The sequence below is a fragment of the Carcharhinus amblyrhynchos genome, chromosome 12 (genome assembly GCF_965287045.1).
Source record: "Carcharhinus amblyrhynchos chromosome 12, sCarAmb.v2.hapA, whole genome shotgun sequence".
NCBI lineage: Eukaryota > Metazoa > Chordata > Chondrichthyes > Carcharhiniformes > Carcharhinidae > Carcharhinus > Carcharhinus amblyrhynchos.
In genome coordinates, this window is record NC_137335.1 from 31,286,184 (window position 1) to 31,304,915 (window position 18,732).

The window sequence follows — 18,732 nt, forward strand, 5'->3', positions numbered from 1 at the left end:
CCCTGGCATCCACTGTCCTCCAGGCGTGTGGAACGTATAAACCAAGCCCTTAAGAAACACTTGTCTAAATTGATATTGGAAACGAAACTCCCCTGGACTAAGTGCTTACCAATAGCGCTCTTGTGCTATTGGCACCCCGAAAAGATTTGGGTTTATCGGCCTACGAAATGATGTTTGGATTACCTTATATGGGGACAGCTGGGGAATTACCGATTCCTGAAATGAATGATCAGTTTGTAAAGAAATATATACTGGGCCTGTCCTCCTCTATATCCTCCTTTAGGAAACAAGGACTGTTATCACAAACTCCACCCCTCAACTTCACGGTGCATGCGATCCAACCGGGAGATTGGGTCCTGGTAAAGTTATGGAAAGAAACCAAACTGCAACCAGAACGGGAAGGACCATATCAAGCACTCCAAACAACTGAGACAGCAATCAGGACTGCTGAGAAGGAGTGGACGCACCACACGAGAATCAAGGGACCGGTAAAACCCCCGGACAATTCTACAACGTGGGCTGTTGAGCCTACTAAAGAACTTTTGAAGCTGAAGTTTAAGAGACTTTAAATAATTAACTGATTAGTAGCGACGCAAGCGCGGGAAAGAGAATTGTTTATAACTGTGTTCTCCCCTGACAAGTTAAAATGGGTCGAAGAGATTGGTCAGTATTTCTAACTCTCCTCATAATCCAGGGAGCCTTTACGAGCTTATATGGAGATACCCCTGATGAAATAATGGAGGCTAGCAGTACCCCTATATTTACAATTACAATCCCAGATCTCCCTACACCACAAGTAATAGAGACTGACCTATGTTTCCTGGTGCCTTGTGGGGATGTGGAAAGTCAATGACAGTACTCGATCGAATCTCTACAATATTATGTGAAAGGAAAATAGCCTAAGGGTGAACGCCCTCCCATAATATCCCTGCATCAGAAACGTATGAAACCAGGACCAGAATGCCTGGACAAGAAATGTAACCCTATATATATAACGATAAAGGGAACCAAGTGGATTGAACCGTTAAAAAGTTATATGATAAATGAGACTGGGATATTAGGAGGAGTCGGGGGCGGGCGGGGGGGGGAATCCTTCACCAACAATTACGTCAGGCGGTATTCGGAATCAAAGAGTGAAGGGAAAAATAGTATACTGAGGTGTTGTTTTCGAATCAATGTGGATAAAAATCTGGAACAACCCACCCAAGAGGAAGGGGTTTCTCACCTCGACCCGGGGGTGGTAAAAATAGTAGAGGTAAAAGATCTGAAACAAACCCTGGGAATAGAGACTGGATATGAGGATACTAATGCCTGGGTAGAATGGGTTAAATACACTGTAAAAAGTTTAAATAAAAGCAATTGCTATGCCTGTGCATCCGGAAGGCCGATGGCTCAAATAGTACCCTTTCCCCTAGAATGGAGACACGACGGAGGGGGTATGGAATGTATGTTGGCCCTATAATCAAGAAAAAGAAGCATGGGGCAACCCCAACTGCACATCTTTATCCCTAATGTTCCCTTCCGTGGAAATAAAAAACTTGAAAACTCCTCCTCAGTTTCTCGCCGCCGTTGTGAATCACACTTCATGTGTGAACCAACAAGGGGTGGGGTTAACTCATAACGTGGGGGAGTTAGAATCATGCCCAGAGACCAGAAGCATCACGGAAGATGGGACGGGAGGGAACTATTCATCACTAAATGTCCCTAGGGCAGATTTATGGTGGTATTGTGGGGGAAGGGTACTGAGACCAACTCTGCCCCCCCCCCAGTGGAAGGGTACATGTGCAATTGTCCAATTGGCTATACCATTTACCCTGGCATTTGAAAGATCCAAGACAATTAAAAAAAAACAAGAGGTCTGTAATGGGAACCTCTTTTGATGAGAAAATATACCTGTATCCCATAGGAGTACCCAGAGGAATCCCTGATGAATTCAAAGCTAGGAGTCAGATTGCAGCTGGATTTGAGTCTCTGCCTTGGTGGGTAACCATTAATAAGAATGTGGATTGGATAAGTTATATATATTATAACCAACAGAGGTTCATTAATTATACCAGAGATGCTATCCAGGAATTGGCTGAGCAACTAGACGCCACTAGTAGAATGGCATGGGGAAATCGAATGGCGTTAGACATGATATTAGCAGAAAAAAGTGTGTGTTGGGAGGACGGTGCTGTACATTCATCCCAAATAATACGGCTCCTGATGGCTCAATAACACAAGCATTACAGGGATTAACAACACTGGCAGACGAAATAGCAGAAAATTCTGGGGCAGACAACATGCTCACTAACTGGTTGGAGTCATGGTTTGGAAAATGGAAAGGGATGGTAATGTCTATATTAACTTCCTTGGCGATTGTGGCAGGAGTACTGGTAACGGTAGGATGTTGCATAATTCCTTGTGTGAGAGGTCTAGCCCAGCAACTTATAGAGACAACACTAACCAAGAAAATGTCAGTTGTAGACCACGGGGAAAAGATGAACTTATTGGAATTTGGAAACGAAAAGGACGGGTTAGAGGGGAAAATAGAGAAAATGCTCCAAGAATTCGAAGCATAAAGAAGTATGTTCACCACAAATTAGTATAAAGGAATAGGGAGAATTGTTAGAGATGAATATAAAATCTGGTAAACATAAAATTATGATTGAAGAAATAGAACTAGGATCTTGTAACTATACAACAGCAAACAGACATAGTTTAAACAACACAGGATGGAGCAAGGATGAGGGGGAATGAATGTTTTCTCATGAGAACAAACTAAGCAGGACAGAAACCTACGTATTGCCAACCCACATTATGGGAACAACTGTGGTTTTAATCACTAATACAGGGTATGAAAGTTGCTGAGGCTAGACAGAACTATAGTCAAGGACAGTGAAGAAACTGCCTATTGTGTAGGGATAACACCTGACGTGCAGTGTGAAGTAAGACATGTACATTGCATCTTGTAGGAATGTAAAATGTCCAGATTGTGAAACAAATGGTAAGCAAGATGTGTTGTTTCTGCAACTGAATATATTTTCTAACTACAGGGGGATAAAGGTCACTGAGATAGTAGGGACATCAGCGATTAAGTTAGCAGAAGACTGGATACAGTCGGTCTGAACTGGACTTGTTAACAGTTCTCCAGGGAACATTGATAAGACGGATGAATCTCATGAGAACTAATCAAGTAAGGATATTGAAACAACCCTACGATATGCACTCTTGCAATAACAGGAAAATATGGTTAGAGGGGAGCAGAGGGGCTTGGGACATGAGCCAACATACAGCACAGCCTGTGGCTAGGGGCACCTTGAGCCAATAGGGGAATGACAACACATAAATGGGATAGGGACCACCAATTAGGGGAGAACAATGTATTGTGTAATTGATTAACATGCTTGTAAAAATAGTATAAAAAGCCTGCTTAAACTCGATGTAAGGTGTGCGTATTTTATTGGACACCCGGTCTTGCAAGAACGTTAAATAAAATATCTTGCTCCTTCGGAACTTGACTCGACTAAATTGTTTGACTGTGAGCTGCGTTTCTCACAGAATCCCACTTGTCACCGACTGCCAATCAAAAAAAAAATCCATTTATGTTTTAGAACCACTATCAAAAGGATTTCCCATTGACTCCACCCGACGCAATCGGGAACCCCATGACGTGGGTACATAATCAAACCAGAAAATCCTGCCGACCTGAATGGCCAGAAAGATCCACTTTCTTCAAAATCAATACTTTTTCAAAAATGAGTCAAACATTGTTTGAACCACTTTGAAAACAACTGCTACATCCATGAAAACACCTATCTTGTTAAGGAGATGAGCACTTTGCGAAGGAATCATTTTTTTCCCAAAAAAAACACAAATATTGTTAGGACCAGTTTGAAACCAATTCCAAAGTCAATAAAAATGCTTCTCGTGTTCAATCAAGCTAGTTACTGCCCGCCAATCTGAAAAGCATCCATTAATTTCTACTCTTTTTTTCCTCATGGCCAACCAGTTTTCTATCCATCTCAATATACTTATCCCAATCCCATGCGCTATAATCTTGCACAATAATCTCTTACACAGGGCTTTGTTCTGAAAGTCCAAATATACCCAAAGGACTGGTTTCCTCTTTGTCAACCCTACTAGTTACATCTTCAAAGATTTCCAATAGATTTGTCAAGCATGATTTTCCCTTCATAAATCCATGCTGACTCTGTCTGATCCTGCCACTGCTTTCTGAATGCTCTGCTATCAAGTGGATTGGAGAATTTTCCCCACTACTGATGTTAAGCTTACTGGTCTATAATTCCCTGTTTTCTCTCTGCCTCCTTTTTAGAATATTGGAGTGACATTAGCTACCCCCCCCCCATTTGCAGGGATTGTTCCAGTGCCTCTAGAATCCTGGAAGATGACTATCAATGCATCCGCTATTTCTGGAGCCACTTCCTTCTCATCTTATCCTGAATATCTCTGGTCATCCATGGTTCTCGGGGCTTGTAACTCCTTCCTATCACCCTCGAAGGAACATGTTGGGCTTGTACCCTCTTCATTTTCTTTTTGAATGCCCCTCACTGCTCTTCTATAGATTTTCCCACTAGTAGCAGTTCCCAGTCTACCTTAGCCAGATCCTGCCTTTTGTATTAAACTCTGCTCCATCAGATATTTGTAGACTTTAAATTATACCAGCAGATCGTGATTCAATCCAACACCTAATTTAAATGAGCAATTTCTCTTGTTAAGAACATATCGTATTGTAACTACATGAGAATTAACTTTAATTTTATATTCAAAGATTTATAAGCTTAGCTATGTTAGTAAACAAAGCAATTTTCAACATTCCCAGACTGCAAGTAGTCCAACTGTACCAAAACATGAATAATATAGAACAGGTGTGAATTAAACATTTTGCATTTATTTAAAAACATCAACACTAAAACAACTTTACATGAAAATAAGTCAAAGTTGCATTTTTTTTTAGCATTAGTTTAATCTATGCTGTTATGTTAAAATCATAAAACTTCACAATATTGAAGCTGAGATAATAAAGGAACATGTGCAGACTAGTTTAAGTTGACTGAGGATATCATTTAACAATAAAAGGCAGGAATCAGGTGTTATATTTGAAGTACATCTTCCATTTGAAGGCCATGTAAGTTGAGGATGAAGTTTGGCAGCAGTATAACCTTCAGATGCATAGCCCAAAGACACTGACTGTACAAAACATGGTCTTATTCTCCCATCTCACAGTGCAGCTTCCTGAAAGCAGTAAGGGTGTAAAAAATCCTTTCAACATAAGGAACATTAGTTCTATTTTAAATTGCACATACTTGTCAATTTGACATGTAGAAGAATTTGTATTTTCATCGTTCTAATTCAGCAAGAGCAATCTCAGAACGGAGTCTGTCTAGATTTGGCTCTTGGCCTTATTACCATGTAATTGGGAAGTAATTCTGGATTTGCTCTTCTTCCATATTCTACAGGCAAGCAATTGGTATTAGGTCAGATTCTCATCCATTAGCACTTTGGCAGTGAACTCTTTTCCAAGTGCTGTAACTTCAACCCACATTTCAATGATTAAAGAAGTGAATATCAATAAAGAATATCAAAGCTTATCACAAGTTGGATATGCTAAAGCCAATCTGGAGGTTTTCATACAAAACTGGATATGATTGGGGAGCGAAGTGTGGTTAGCAACGTTGCCTCTCAGCGCCAGGGACCCAGTTCAATTCCGGTCTTGGGACACTGTATAGAGTTTGCACATTTTCCTAGTGGGTTTCTGAAAGACGTCCTGTAGCATTCATAATAAGATAGCTGAACTGATGGCACAAATAGAGATGAATGAGTATGAAATGATGAGCATTACACAGGCATGGTTACAAACTGACCAAGGCTGGGAACTGAATATACAAGGGTATCTGACACTTCAATAAGATCTGTTCAGTGACGAGAAATTTTCTTGGCTTGGAAGGTCAAGATTTAGAATCAGTTTGCATGGAGATAAGAAAAAGGTAGCTAATGATGTAACTAACAAGAATAGTGTATGGGCCTCCCAACAGTTGGACAAAATAAAAATCAAGAAATAAAGGTAATCTGCAAGAAATATACGTGCAATAATTTTAGTCTTCATACAGATTGGACAAATAAAATTGACTTGAAGGTGAGTTTATGGAATTTTGTTAGGATAGTTTCTTTGAACAATAGAGTTCAGTTTGAAGATAATAATAGGGCAGCATGGTTGCACAACGGAGGGTTAGCACCATTGCCTCATAGTGCCAGGGACTGGAGTTCAATTCTGGCCTCAGGTCACTGACTGTGTGGAGTTTGCATGTTAGACTCACAGGGCCCGATTTTACCATCAAGTTGCGTCCGTTTTCGGGTGCGAAAAATGGCCACGATTGGGACTGCGCATTTGAATACACTTAAATTGAATGGGCTGGATGCCCGACTTTACCAGCACTTCCTCCTTTACCTCCGTGTTCACCAATCACGAATCGGTGCGACCCAGACATAGAACAAAGAAGAAAGAAGAACAAAGCAAATTACAGCACAGAAACAGGCCCTTTGGCCCTCCAAGCCTGCATCGACCATGCTGCCCAACTTAACTAAAACCCCCTACCCTTCCGGGATCATATCCCTCTATTCCCATCCTATTCACTGACCTCAGGTCTTACGGTGCTGCTGGGTCATAGTGCACTCAGTCACTTCCATCTGAAGGATGTGCACAAAGCCCTTGCAAATTGCACTGCTGCAGCCTCTCAATTTTGCAAGGAACTGAGATTGTGGGGAGCATGTGGCTGGGGGAATTGGGGGGGGGGGGGCGCTGTGATTGTGGGAAGCATGTGGCTGAGGGAATTGAAGGGGGAGGCATATGGATAGTGACTACTGATGTTCTAGGGATAAGTAATATTCCATAACCTCTACATGTGTTCCTCTCCTTAGAATCCTACAGTGCAGGAGGCCGCCATTTGGCCCACTGAGTCTGCACTGACCACAACTGCACCCAGGCCTTATTCCCATAATCCCACATATTTACCCTACCTAGCCACCTGATACTAAAAGGGCAATTTAGCATGGCCAATCCATCTAACCCACGCATCTTTGGACTGTGGGAAGAAGCCAGAGCACCTGGAGGAAACTCATGCAGATACGGGGTGAACTTGCAAACTCCACAGACAGTGGCCAGAGCCGGGAATCGAACCCGGGCTGAGGCAGCAGTGCTAACTATTGTGCTACTGTGCTGCCCTTTGCACGAGTTTTCTCCGGGTGTTCCCGGAGAAAGGGCAGGTTAGGTTGACTGGCCATACTAAATTGACCCTAGTTTCAGGAGATTAGCAGGGTAAACATGTGAGGTTATGGGAGTAGACCTGGGTGGGATTGTTATTGGTGTAGACTCGATGAGCCAAATGGCCTCCTACATGGTGTAGAGATTCTAATGAATAAATTTGGGACTGAAACTGCCTTAAACTGGGAAAATAGTTTAAAAGGTAAGATGATAGATTAGCAGTGCCAGACGTTTAAGGAGATATTTCTAACACTCAAAGAAACATTCCATTGAGAAATAAAGACTCTGTCAAGAAAGAATCATTAGTGACTAACGAGAAATATTAAGAACAATATCTAGTTGAAAGAAAGGATATACAATTCTGTGAAGATTAATAGCAGCCCAGAAGATTGGGAACATTTTGGAATATTTTTGTGCTTTTCAAAATGAAAAATTGCTGAGCGGACAAAATGCTTCCAGCTGGTCACATGTTGGCATCCAGTAGTTTCAAAGTTGACAAAGGCAACACTTCAAATGTTGTGGAATGTAGCACTCCTGGACCAGCATATACATTCCAGCACAATGACCCCACAAACGACCTGCTCCAGCCAACTTCGAACAAAGGCAAGCCTTTACAGGGTTTAATTTCCCATAATGGTCTGAATGGCCTGGGTATTGACTGTTCTAACACAATGGTTTTGACAAGAGGGCTTCACTTAGTTAACCCAAAATCAGTGTCTCCAAGAACAAAAGGAATCCTGACTCCAATTAAACACCTCAAGATTCTGGCCATCCTTAGTCCCAACATCGAGGCTGCACTGTAATAGTGTCCAGTAGAACTGAACTCAGGCAGTTCCTGTTTTGATTTCCAATGTGAACAGAACTCCAGGCAGCTTGTGATGTCTACTATCAAGCCACTGGCAGCAGAAACACTCTGACCCACTTCAAACCTGATTGAACCTTGGAACTTCTGCCTCTAGACTAACTCACTCTCCTGTCATGAAGTCTCGACCTGAAAACACGTATCACTCTACAATCAGCCAATCTCCCCTCGGAAGGAACATTTCAATTGGCTTCTGATTCTGGACACGTGTAAAACCCCAACTTGTATTTTAATGTGGTTGTGCCCCGAACCCTCTTCCTTTTTCCTTATTCCCCATTAAAGCGCAAAAGAGGTGAACATCATGAAACAGCTATCGCAGGAGTGTGTCTGTAAAAATAAACAAATCCTTTTTATTCCATTTTATCTTGAGTTTGTTGTGCAAGTCATTAAGATTTAGACATTCAAAATTAAGGGTTGGGGAAAATATGCTACCATTTATAAAAAAGCAACTTCCTGTTTATGAATAGGTAGAGAGCAGAGAAATCAGGGCAATTTAAATTGATCCCCCACCTTCTGTCTGTGTGACACTTGTCACAATCACACAGGGCATTGGCGACACCATACCTAGACCACAGTGTTCAGTATGGTCTCCTTATTTAAGTAAGTAAGATTGCATTGGAGCAGTTCAGAGGTAGTTCACAAGGTTTATTCCTCTGAAGAAGAGGTTATTTAATGAGAAAAAGTTGAGTGATTTTGTCCATGCTCAGAGTTTAGAAGAATGAGAGGTGATATAATTAAAACATATATCAGATTTGGAGGGATCTTAACAGGGTAGATGCTGAGAGGATGTTTTCCATCATGGAGGAATCTAGAACCAGGAGTCACAGAGTTTCAGAATAAGAGATCTCCCATTTAAAATCAGAGAGTAGGAGGAATTTCTTCTTTGAAGGGTTGCTGATATTTGAAATTTGCCTCCTCCAGCGAGCAGTGGAAGCTGGGTCATAGATTCAAAGTTGAATTAAATCAAGAAAAGGCAAACACTAAAGTAGAACTTAGACTATCATAAAGGTCATTCATGGTCTTATTGAATGGTAGAAAAGGTTCAAGTCTGAACGGCCTTCTCCTGTTTCAAACATAGAAACATAGAACATTGCAGCACAGTCCAGGTCCTTCGGCCCTCAATGTTGTGCTGAGCTATGTCCAATCCCAAGATCAAGCTATCCCCTCCCTATAATTCTGGAGTGCTCCATGTGCCTATCCAATAACCGCTTGAAAGTTTCTAAAGTGTCCAACTCCACTATCACAGCAGGCAGTCTATTCCACACCCCAACTAATCACTGAGTAAAGAATCTACCTCGGACATCCCTCCTATATGTCCCACCATGAAACTTATAGTTATGCCCCCTAATAACAGCTACATCCACCCGAGGAGAAAGTCTCTGCACGTCCACTCTATCAATCCCTCTCATTATATTATAAACCTCTGTTAAGTCACCTCTCATCCTCCGCTCCAAAGAGAAAAGCCCCAGCTCCCTCAACCTTTCCTCATAAGACCTACCCTCCAAACCAGGCAGCATCCTGGTAAATCTCCTCTGCACTCTCTCCAATGTTTTCACATCCTTCTTATAATGAGGTGACCAGAACTGAACACAATATTCCAAATGTGGTCTCACCAATGTCCGGTATAGTTGCTGCATAGCCCCATGGCTCTTAAACTCAAATCCCCTGTTCATAAATACTAACATACTATAAGTCTTCTTCACGGCTCCATCCATTTGAGTGGCAACCTTCAGAGATCTGCGAATATGAACCCCAAGATCTCTCTGTTCCTCCACATTCCTCAGAACCCTGCTGTTGACCCTGTAATCTGCATTTAAGTTTGTCCTACCAAAATTAATCACCTCACACTTATTAGGGTTAAACCCCATCTGCCACTTTTTGGCCCAAATCTGCATCCTATCAGTATCTCTTTGCAGCCGCAAGAGCCCTCCACCTCATCCACTACTCCACCAATCTTGGTGTCGTCAGCAAATTTACTAATCCACCCTTTAGCCCCTTCTTCCAAGTCACTGATAAAAATCACAAAAAGCACCGACCCCTGTGGTACACCACTGGTAACTGGCCTCCAATCTGAAAATCTTTCCTCCACCACCACCCTCTGTCTTCTATGTTACTTATCCAATTGGCCAAATTTCCTTCTATCCCACACCTCCTTATCTTCTTCATGAGCCTACCATGGGGAACCTTATCAAAAACCTTACTAAAATCCATGTATGCAACATCAACTGCTCTATCTTTGTCCACACACTTAGTTACTCCTCAAAGAATTCAATCAAATTTGTGAGGCAGGACTTACCCCTCATGAATCCGTGCTGACTATCCTGGATTAAACTGAATCTTTCCAAATGGTCATAAATCCTATCCCTCAGGACCCTTTCATTAACTTACCGACAACCAAAGAAAGACTAACTGGCCTATAATTACCAGGGTCATTCCTATTTCCTTTCTTGAAAAGAGGAACAACATTTGCCACTCTCCAGTCCTCTGGCACCATCCCTGTGGACGGTGAGGAGTTAAAGGCTCCGCAATCTCATCCCTTGCCTCCCAAAGTATCCTAGGATGTATCCCATCTGGCCCATCTACTCTCAGGTTTTTCAAAATTGCTAATACATCTTCCCTCAGAACATCTACCTCCTCCATCCTATCAGCCTGTATCACGCACTCCTTCTCAAAAACATGCCCCTCTCCTTAGTGAATACTGAAGAAAAGTATTCATTCAACGCCTCACCTACCTCTTCTGACTCCATGCACAAGTTCCCACCACTATCCTTGACTGGCCCTAACCTCACCCTGGTCATTCTTTTATTTCTCACATAAGAATAAAAAGCCTTGGGGTTTTCTTTTATCTGACCCGCCAAGGACTTCTCATGCTCCCTCCAACCTCTCCTAAGCCCTTTCTTTAACTTGTTCATAGCTACCTTGTAACACTCAAGCGACCCAACTGAACCTTGTTTTTCCATTTCTTATGTTCCAAATACAATTCAACAAACTAACTTTCTGACTTCTCTGTGTGTTGGATGAGAAAAACAGAAGGAATGTGGAATCACACAATACTGACATTTATACAACACATTATGTTAAAACATTTCAAAGCATCTTAACAAAAAAAGGTGTTCTGGAATGTAAAGATGACCATCAGGCAACAGGTTCCACTAACAAATTTACAGACTCACCATCAGCATTGTTATCCCAGTAACAGGAACTAGCTGTGTGCAGACCAGCCCCATTCTTTTGCATTATCACAGAAGTTACTAAAACAAAATACAAATTAAATGGTCAACATCTCAGTGGTAGCCATTTTGGTCATGTTATTGAAGAATGCCCAGCACAGCACTATAGTTACCAATTATTGTACACTTACAACAGCTGAATAAAACACATGACAAAGCAACATATTGGCATGCAATAAAATTACCACTGTTGCAAAAGAATAATGGAAAATAATTGGATATGTCTGCATTCGAGGTATTGGCATGGAACTGACTACATGTCCTCAGCCACCTGTAGCATAATTTCTGATTCTAGGGGTCACTCATTTAGAATTGAATATTACCCACTTCAGATGTTTTATGTTAAATTGATGTTCTGTGCGAAAACCATTCAAGATATGGCAGTCTTTGCCAAGTTCCAGCCATTGCCAATGTAGATTTGATGTCACAAAACAACTCTGCAGACAATCTTTCCAAAAAAATTCAAAGTGTCATAAAAGTCTGAAAACGGGAGCGTTCCATACTGGTTTTTTGGGGCGAGCTCGGTACTGCAATCTTCAGTTTTTCTGACAGCTGGGAGATTTGCGCCGATAAGGGGGAGCAGAGCCTAATGAGTAAGGCAATTTAGACGGCTCCAGACTGTTTAGGGCACCATCGTGCAGGGCACTCCAATCTGACAGTGAACTGTTAGACCTCCTGCCAGTCTCCCCGACAGACACTGCCTATCTTTGTGCATAGCCCCACTCCTCGCAGGCCCCACTCACATTCAGCCCATCCCACCCTCAGCACTCCCTCTGGCACACTTATGGTGCTCAGACACTGTCAAGGTGCCAGACACTGCCAAGGTGACAGTGGGATACTGCCAGGCTGGCACTGCCTAATGGGCACTGCCCCACCATGCCATTAGCCCAGCACAAATCATTTTTTTAGCATCTCCCACAATCTTACAGGCTCACCATGCTGATTAACTGTCATGGCAAGCTGATATGTTTGCAGAGTGGAGAAAACAAAGAAAACCAACCAGCTAGAAGTGGATATTTAAGATATTTTTATACGAATTGTCTCAATACTTACCCTACCTATGAGATTGTTAAGTGGTACCCTGCCTTTCCCAAGCACCAGAAATGCTAACTTCTGGGGGAAGTAAACATAAGTAATAATTGGACAGAGGTTACTTCTATAATCAAGACAAAATACTCCAGCTGCTGGAGATCTAAAATAAAAACAAAAATGCAGCGGGTTTGGCAGCATCTATTGATAAATAGGTAACATTTTGAGTCCAATATGATTTTTCTTCAGTCATAAAGCGCATCAAAGTAGATAAATCTCTGGGACCTGATGAAGTGTATCCCAGGACATTGTGGGAGGCTAAGAAGGAAATTGCAGGTCCCCTAGCAGAGATATCTGAATCATCGATAATCACAGGTGAGGGGCCTGAAGATTGGAGAGTGGCAAGTGTTGTGCCTTTGTTTAAAAAGGGCTGCAGGGAAAAGCCTGGGAACTACAAGCCAGTGAGCCTGTGGTAAGTTGTTGGAAGGTATTTTGAGAGACAAGATCTACAGGCATTTAAGAGATGCAAGGACTGATTAGGGACAGTCAGCATGGCTCTGTGAGTGGAAAATCATGTCTCACAAATTTGATCGAGTTTTTTGAAGGGATAACCGAGAAAGTAGTTGAGGGCAGTGCAGTTGATGCTGTCTACTTGGACTTTGGCAAGGCCTTTGACAAGGTACCACAAGGTGGGTTGTTGTACAAGGTTAAATCTCATGGGATCCAGGGTGAGGTATCTAAATGGATACAAAATTGGCTTCTTGACAGAAGCCAGAGGATGGTTGTGGAGGGTTGTTTTTCAAACTGGAGGCCTGTGACCAGCAGTGTGCCTCAGGGATCACTGATGGGTCCACTGTTATTTATTATTTATATTAATGATTTGGATGAGAGTATAGGAGGCACGGTTAGCAAGTTTGCAGACGACATCAAGATTGGTGGCATAGTGGACAGTGAATAAAGTTATCTCCGATTGCAACGGGATCTTGATCAATTGGGTCTGACGAATGGCAGAAGGAGTTTAATTTAGACAAATGCGAGATGATGCATTTTGGTAGACTGAACCAGGGCAGGATTTACTCAGTTAATGGTAGGGCATTGGGAAGAGTTACAGAACAAAGAGATCTAAGGGCACATATTCATAGGTCCTTGAAAATGGAGTCACAGGTGGATAGAATGGTGAAGAAGGCATTCGGCATGCTTGGTTTCATCGGTCAGAACATTGAATACAGAAGTTGGGACATCTTGTTGAAGTTGTACAAGTTGGTAAGGCCACACTTGGAATACCATGCACAGTTTCACCCTATTATAGAAAGGACATTATTAAACTAGGAAACATGCAGAAAAGATGTACTAGGATGCTACTGGGACTTGATGGTTTGAGTTATAAGGAGAGGTTGGATAGACTGGGACTTTTTTCTCTGGGGCGTAGAAGGCTGAGGGGTAACCTTATAGAGGTCTACAAAATAACGAGGAGCGTAGATAAGGTAGATAGTCAAAATCTTTTCCCAAAGGTAGGAGAGTCTAAAACTAGAGGACATAGGTTTAAGGTGAGAGGAGAGAGATACAAAAGTGCCCCAGAGGGGCAACTGTTTCACACAGAGGGTGGTGAGTGTCTGGAATAAGCTGCCAGAAGTACTAGTGGAGATGGGTATAGAGGGAATATGGGCCAAATGCAGGCAATTCAGATTAGCTTAGGGGTTTAAAAAAAAAGGCAGCATGGACAAATTCAAATACACGCTCTCTCTCCTCTTCACACCATCTTTCTCTCACTTCACTCCCTCGCTATGTCCTGCCTCATATCCTCACTCTCTCTTTCCCTCACACCTCTCTCTCCCCCTCACACTACAGAACTATAGAGAAGTTACATCACAGATGGAGGCCATTCTACTCCATTTTGTCTATGCCACCCTAAGGACAACTGGGGGTGAGACAGCGGTTAGCACGGCTGCCCATCAGCACCAGCGACCTGGATTCGATTCCCGGCATCAGTCTCCATAGAGCCTGCACGTTCTGGAGAATGTGCAAACTCCACACAGTCACCCAAGGTTGGAACTGTACCTAGGTCCCTAGAGCTGTGAGACAGCAATGCTAACACCTGTGCCACTGTTCTATTGTATTTTATACCACTGCCAATGAAGGGCAGCATTCCATATGCCTTCTTTACAACCTTGTTTATTTGAACTATTGCCTTGAGGGACTGCGCACTTGCATGCCAAGATCTCACACTTCAACTACCCCTCCAAGTATATTCCCATTTATTGTGTATTCCATATAACTGTTTGACCTCCCAAAATCCATCATCTCACACTTTTCTATGTTAAAATCTGTTATTTTATCGCTCACTCCACCAACCCATCTATATTGTTTTGGAGATCATAGCTTTCCTACGCTACTCAGCCAATTTTTATGTCATCTGCAAATTTCCCAATCTTCCCTCCGTGTTCACATCCAAATCGTTAATATATAACATAAACAGTAAGGGTCTTAACACCGAGCCCTGTGGAGCATCACTTGGAATAACTTTCCATTAACAAGGGCATCCATTGACCTTGACCCTGACTCTTTGTTTAGAACATAGAACACAGAACACTACAGCACAAACAGGCCCTTCGGCCCATGAGTTGCGCCGATCACATCAACACCTACCAATCTATAGACCTATCTATAACGCCCAATCCCATTAAACCCCATATACTCATCCAGAAGTCTTTTAAAAGACCCCAGCGAGTTCGCCTCCACCACCACTGACGGCAGCCGATTCCATTCACTCACCACCCTCTGAGTGAAAAACTTACCCCTAACATCACTTCTGTACTTTCCTCCCCGCACCTTAAATCTGTGTCCTCTCGTAGCGACCATTTCAACCTGGGGAAATAGCCTTTGAGAATCCACCCTATCTATTCCTCTCAACATTTTATAAACTTCTATCAGGTCGCCTCTCAACCTTCGTCTCTCCACCTTCGTCCCTCCAGGGAGAAGAGTCCCAGCTCCCTCAACCTAACTTCATAAGGCATGCCTCCCAGTCCAGGCAACATCCTTGTAAATCTCCTCTGTACCCTTTCAATAGCTTCTACGTCTTTCCTATAGTGAGGCGACCAGAACTGCGCACAGTACTCCAAATGAGGCCTGACAAGGGTCTTATAAAGTTGCAGCATTACCTCCCGATTCCTAAACTCAATCCCTCGATTAATGAAGGCCAGTACACCATACGCCTTCTTGACCACATCCTCCACCTGCGAGGCCAATTTAAGAGTCCTCTGGACCCGGACCCCAAGATCCTTCTGCTCTTCAACACTACTAAGACTCCTGCCCTTGATAGTGTACTCGTTCATCCCGTTGGTTCTGCCAAAATGGACGACTACGCATTTATCCGCGTTGAAGTCCATCTGCCACTTCTCCGCCCAGTCCTGCATCCTATTTATGTCCTGCTGCAACTTTTGACATCCTTCCAGACCATCCACAACACCACCGACCTTCGTGTCATCAGCGAACTTACTTACCCATCCCTCCACTTCCTCATCCAGGTCATTTATGAAAATGACAAACAGCAAGGGTCCTAGAACAGATCCCTGGGGCACTCCACTGGTGACTGACCTCCATGCCGAAAAAGACCCATCCACAACCACTCTCTGCCTTCTGCAGGCAAGCCAGTTCTGGATCCACAAGGCCAAAGGCCCTTGGATCCCATGCCCTCTCACCTTCTCAAGGAGTCTTGCATGGGGGACCTTATCAAACGCCTTGCTGAAGTCCATGTACACCACGTCCACTGCACTTCCTTCGTCAATGTGTTCAGTCACATTATTGAAGAACTCAACTAGGCTCGTAAGGCACGACCTGCCCTTGACAAATCCATGCTGACTATTTCTGATCATGTCAAACCTCTCCAAATGCTCGTAAATCTTGTCCCTCAGAAGCCTCTCCATCAGCTTACCAACCACTGAGGTCAGACTCACCGGTCGGTAATTTGCCGGGCTATCTCTGTTCCCTTTCTTGAAAATAGGAACCACATCCGCAATCCTCCAATCTTCCGGAACCTCTCCCATCTCCATTGACAACGCAAAGATCATCGCTAGGGGCTCTGCAATCACTTCCCTCACCTCCCACAGTATCCTGGGGTACATCTCATCTGGTCCCGGCGACTTATCTATCTTGCTAGAATTCAAAAGTTCTAACACATCCTCCTCCTTAATATCCACATACTCAATCTTTTCCATCTGCTGCAAATCCGTAGCAAAATCTCCCAGATCAGTTTCCACTGTGAATACTGAGGCAAAGTACTCATTAAGCACCTCTGCCATTTCTTCTGGTTCCACACAGACCTTTCCCCCTTCACCTTTCATAGGTCCTATCCCTTCTCTTCTCATCCTTTTACCTTTCACATATTTATAGAAGACCTTGGGATTCTCCTTAATCCTACCCGCCAAGGTCTTCTCATGACCCCTTCTGGCTCTCCTAATTTCCCTTTTAAGCTCCTTTCTACAGTCCTTATACTCCTCAAGATCCTTAACATCTCCTAGTTCCCTGAACCTTTTGTACACCTTCCTTTTCCTCCTGACTAGGTTCAACACAGCCTTCGTGCACCATGGTTCCCGCAACCTACCAAAACCCCCTTGTCTCATCGGAACGTTGTCACGCAGAGCTCCAGACAAACATTCCTTGAATATCTGCCACCTTCCTTCGGTACTTTTCCCTAAGAATGCCTCCTTCCAGTTTATTTGTCCAAGTAACTTCCTGACTTCTTCGTATCTCCCCTTACTCCAGACAAACACCTTCCTAGCCTGCCTGATCCTATCTCGTTCCAATGCAATTGTGAAGGAGATAGAATTATGGTCACCATTCCCAAGATGCTCTCCTAGTGAGAGATCCATCACCTGCCCTGGTTCATTCGCCAGCACCAGGTCAAGTACAGCCTCTCCCCTCGTAGGCTTATCCACATACTGTGTCAGGAAACCTTCCTGAACACACCAAACAAACTCCTCCCCATCCAAACCCCTTACCCTAGGGATATTCCAGTCGGTGTTTGGGAAATTGAAGTCTCCCATCATGACAACTCTGTTATTAATACATCTCTCCAGAATCTGTTTCCCTATCTGCACCTCAACTTCCCTGTCACTATTGGGCGGCCTATAGAATACACCCAGCAAAGTTTTCGACCCTTTGCTCTTCCTAACTTCCACCTACAGAGACTCTGTAGATAGTCCCTCCACGGCATCCTCCTTCTCTGCAGCCATGACACTGTCCCTGATCAACAGTGCCACTCCTCCACCTCTTCTGCCACCCTCCCTGTCCTTCCTGAAGCATCTGAAACCTGGCACCTGAAGTACCCAGTCCTGTGCCTGAGACATCCAAGTCTCCGTAATGGCCACCACATCACATTCCCAAGCAGCAATCCACGCCCTAAGCTCATCTACCTTATTCACTACACTCCTTGCATTAAAATATATACACATCAGCCCCTCAGTCTGGGCATTTCCCTTCTCCATCCCCTGTCTAACCTCCCTCTCATACTGCCTGCAGTCCTCCCCTATCTGGGAGCTAACCTCCTCCGTCCCAGTCTCCCCATCACAATTCCCTCTTGTTTCTTGTTACTAAGCCCATCTTTTATCCAGTTTGTCACTTTACCCTGCATCCCACGGACTTTTACTTTTTTGACCAATTTGTGATGTGGTGATCTTGTCAAAAGCCTTGCTAAAATCCACGTATACAACATCCACTACACAACGTTCATGAACTCTTCTTGTCACTTCCTCAAAGAATTCAATCTCACACCCTCGCTCCCTCCTGCCTCTCATCCTTTCTCTATCTCACCCTTCACATCCTCTCCCTCCCTTTCTTCCCCCATGTACCCAGTCATTCACCTATTTAGCCACTAGTTGGTCCTGTTCACACACTCATGCTCCACATCGGATGCCCAGGCCCTGCTTTCTAACATCTCCACTTCTGGGATCCCTGCTCAGGAAATTAGAGATCCATGTGATCAAGGAACATTGGTAATATTGGGTAAGTTTAATCCGTAGATAGACCGAGCAAATTAAATTGGTCACAATAATCTGGAGGAGGAATTCTTGGAGTGTATACGGGATGTTTACTGCACCAATACATTAAGGAACCGACTAGAGAACAGGGCATCCTAGGCATGGTATTGTCCAATGAGAAAAGAATAATTGGCAATTTAGTTGCGCGAGACCCGTTGGGAGATGAGCGACTATAATATGAGGGAATTTTTCATCAAGGTGCAGAGTGACCTCGTTGTTCCAACACAAGTTCCTGAAAAGGTCCTGAATTTCAATAACGGTAACTGTGATGGTGTGAGGCATGAATTGACCATGATGGATTGGGAAACATTACTG

General features: G+C 43.4%; 1 protein-coding gene across 1 annotated transcript in view; it reads right to left on the reverse strand.

Moving 5' to 3' along the window:
- Window positions 1-4,903: 4,903 nt before the first annotated feature.
- LOC145350706 (dynein light chain Tctex-type 1-like) overlaps window positions 4,904-18,732 on the reverse strand; it is a 28,727-nt gene continuing 14,898 nt past the window's right edge. Inside the window, exons 4-5 of the mRNA XM_080199911.1 lie at window positions 11,297-11,374; window positions 4,904-5,235 (exon numbers count right to left, since the gene is read on the reverse strand). Coding sequence (XP_080056037.1) covers window positions 5,165-5,235; window positions 11,297-11,374 — 149 coding nt within the window. The 3' untranslated portion in view covers window positions 4,904-5,164. The remainder of the gene's footprint in view (window positions 5,236-11,296; window positions 11,375-18,732) is intronic.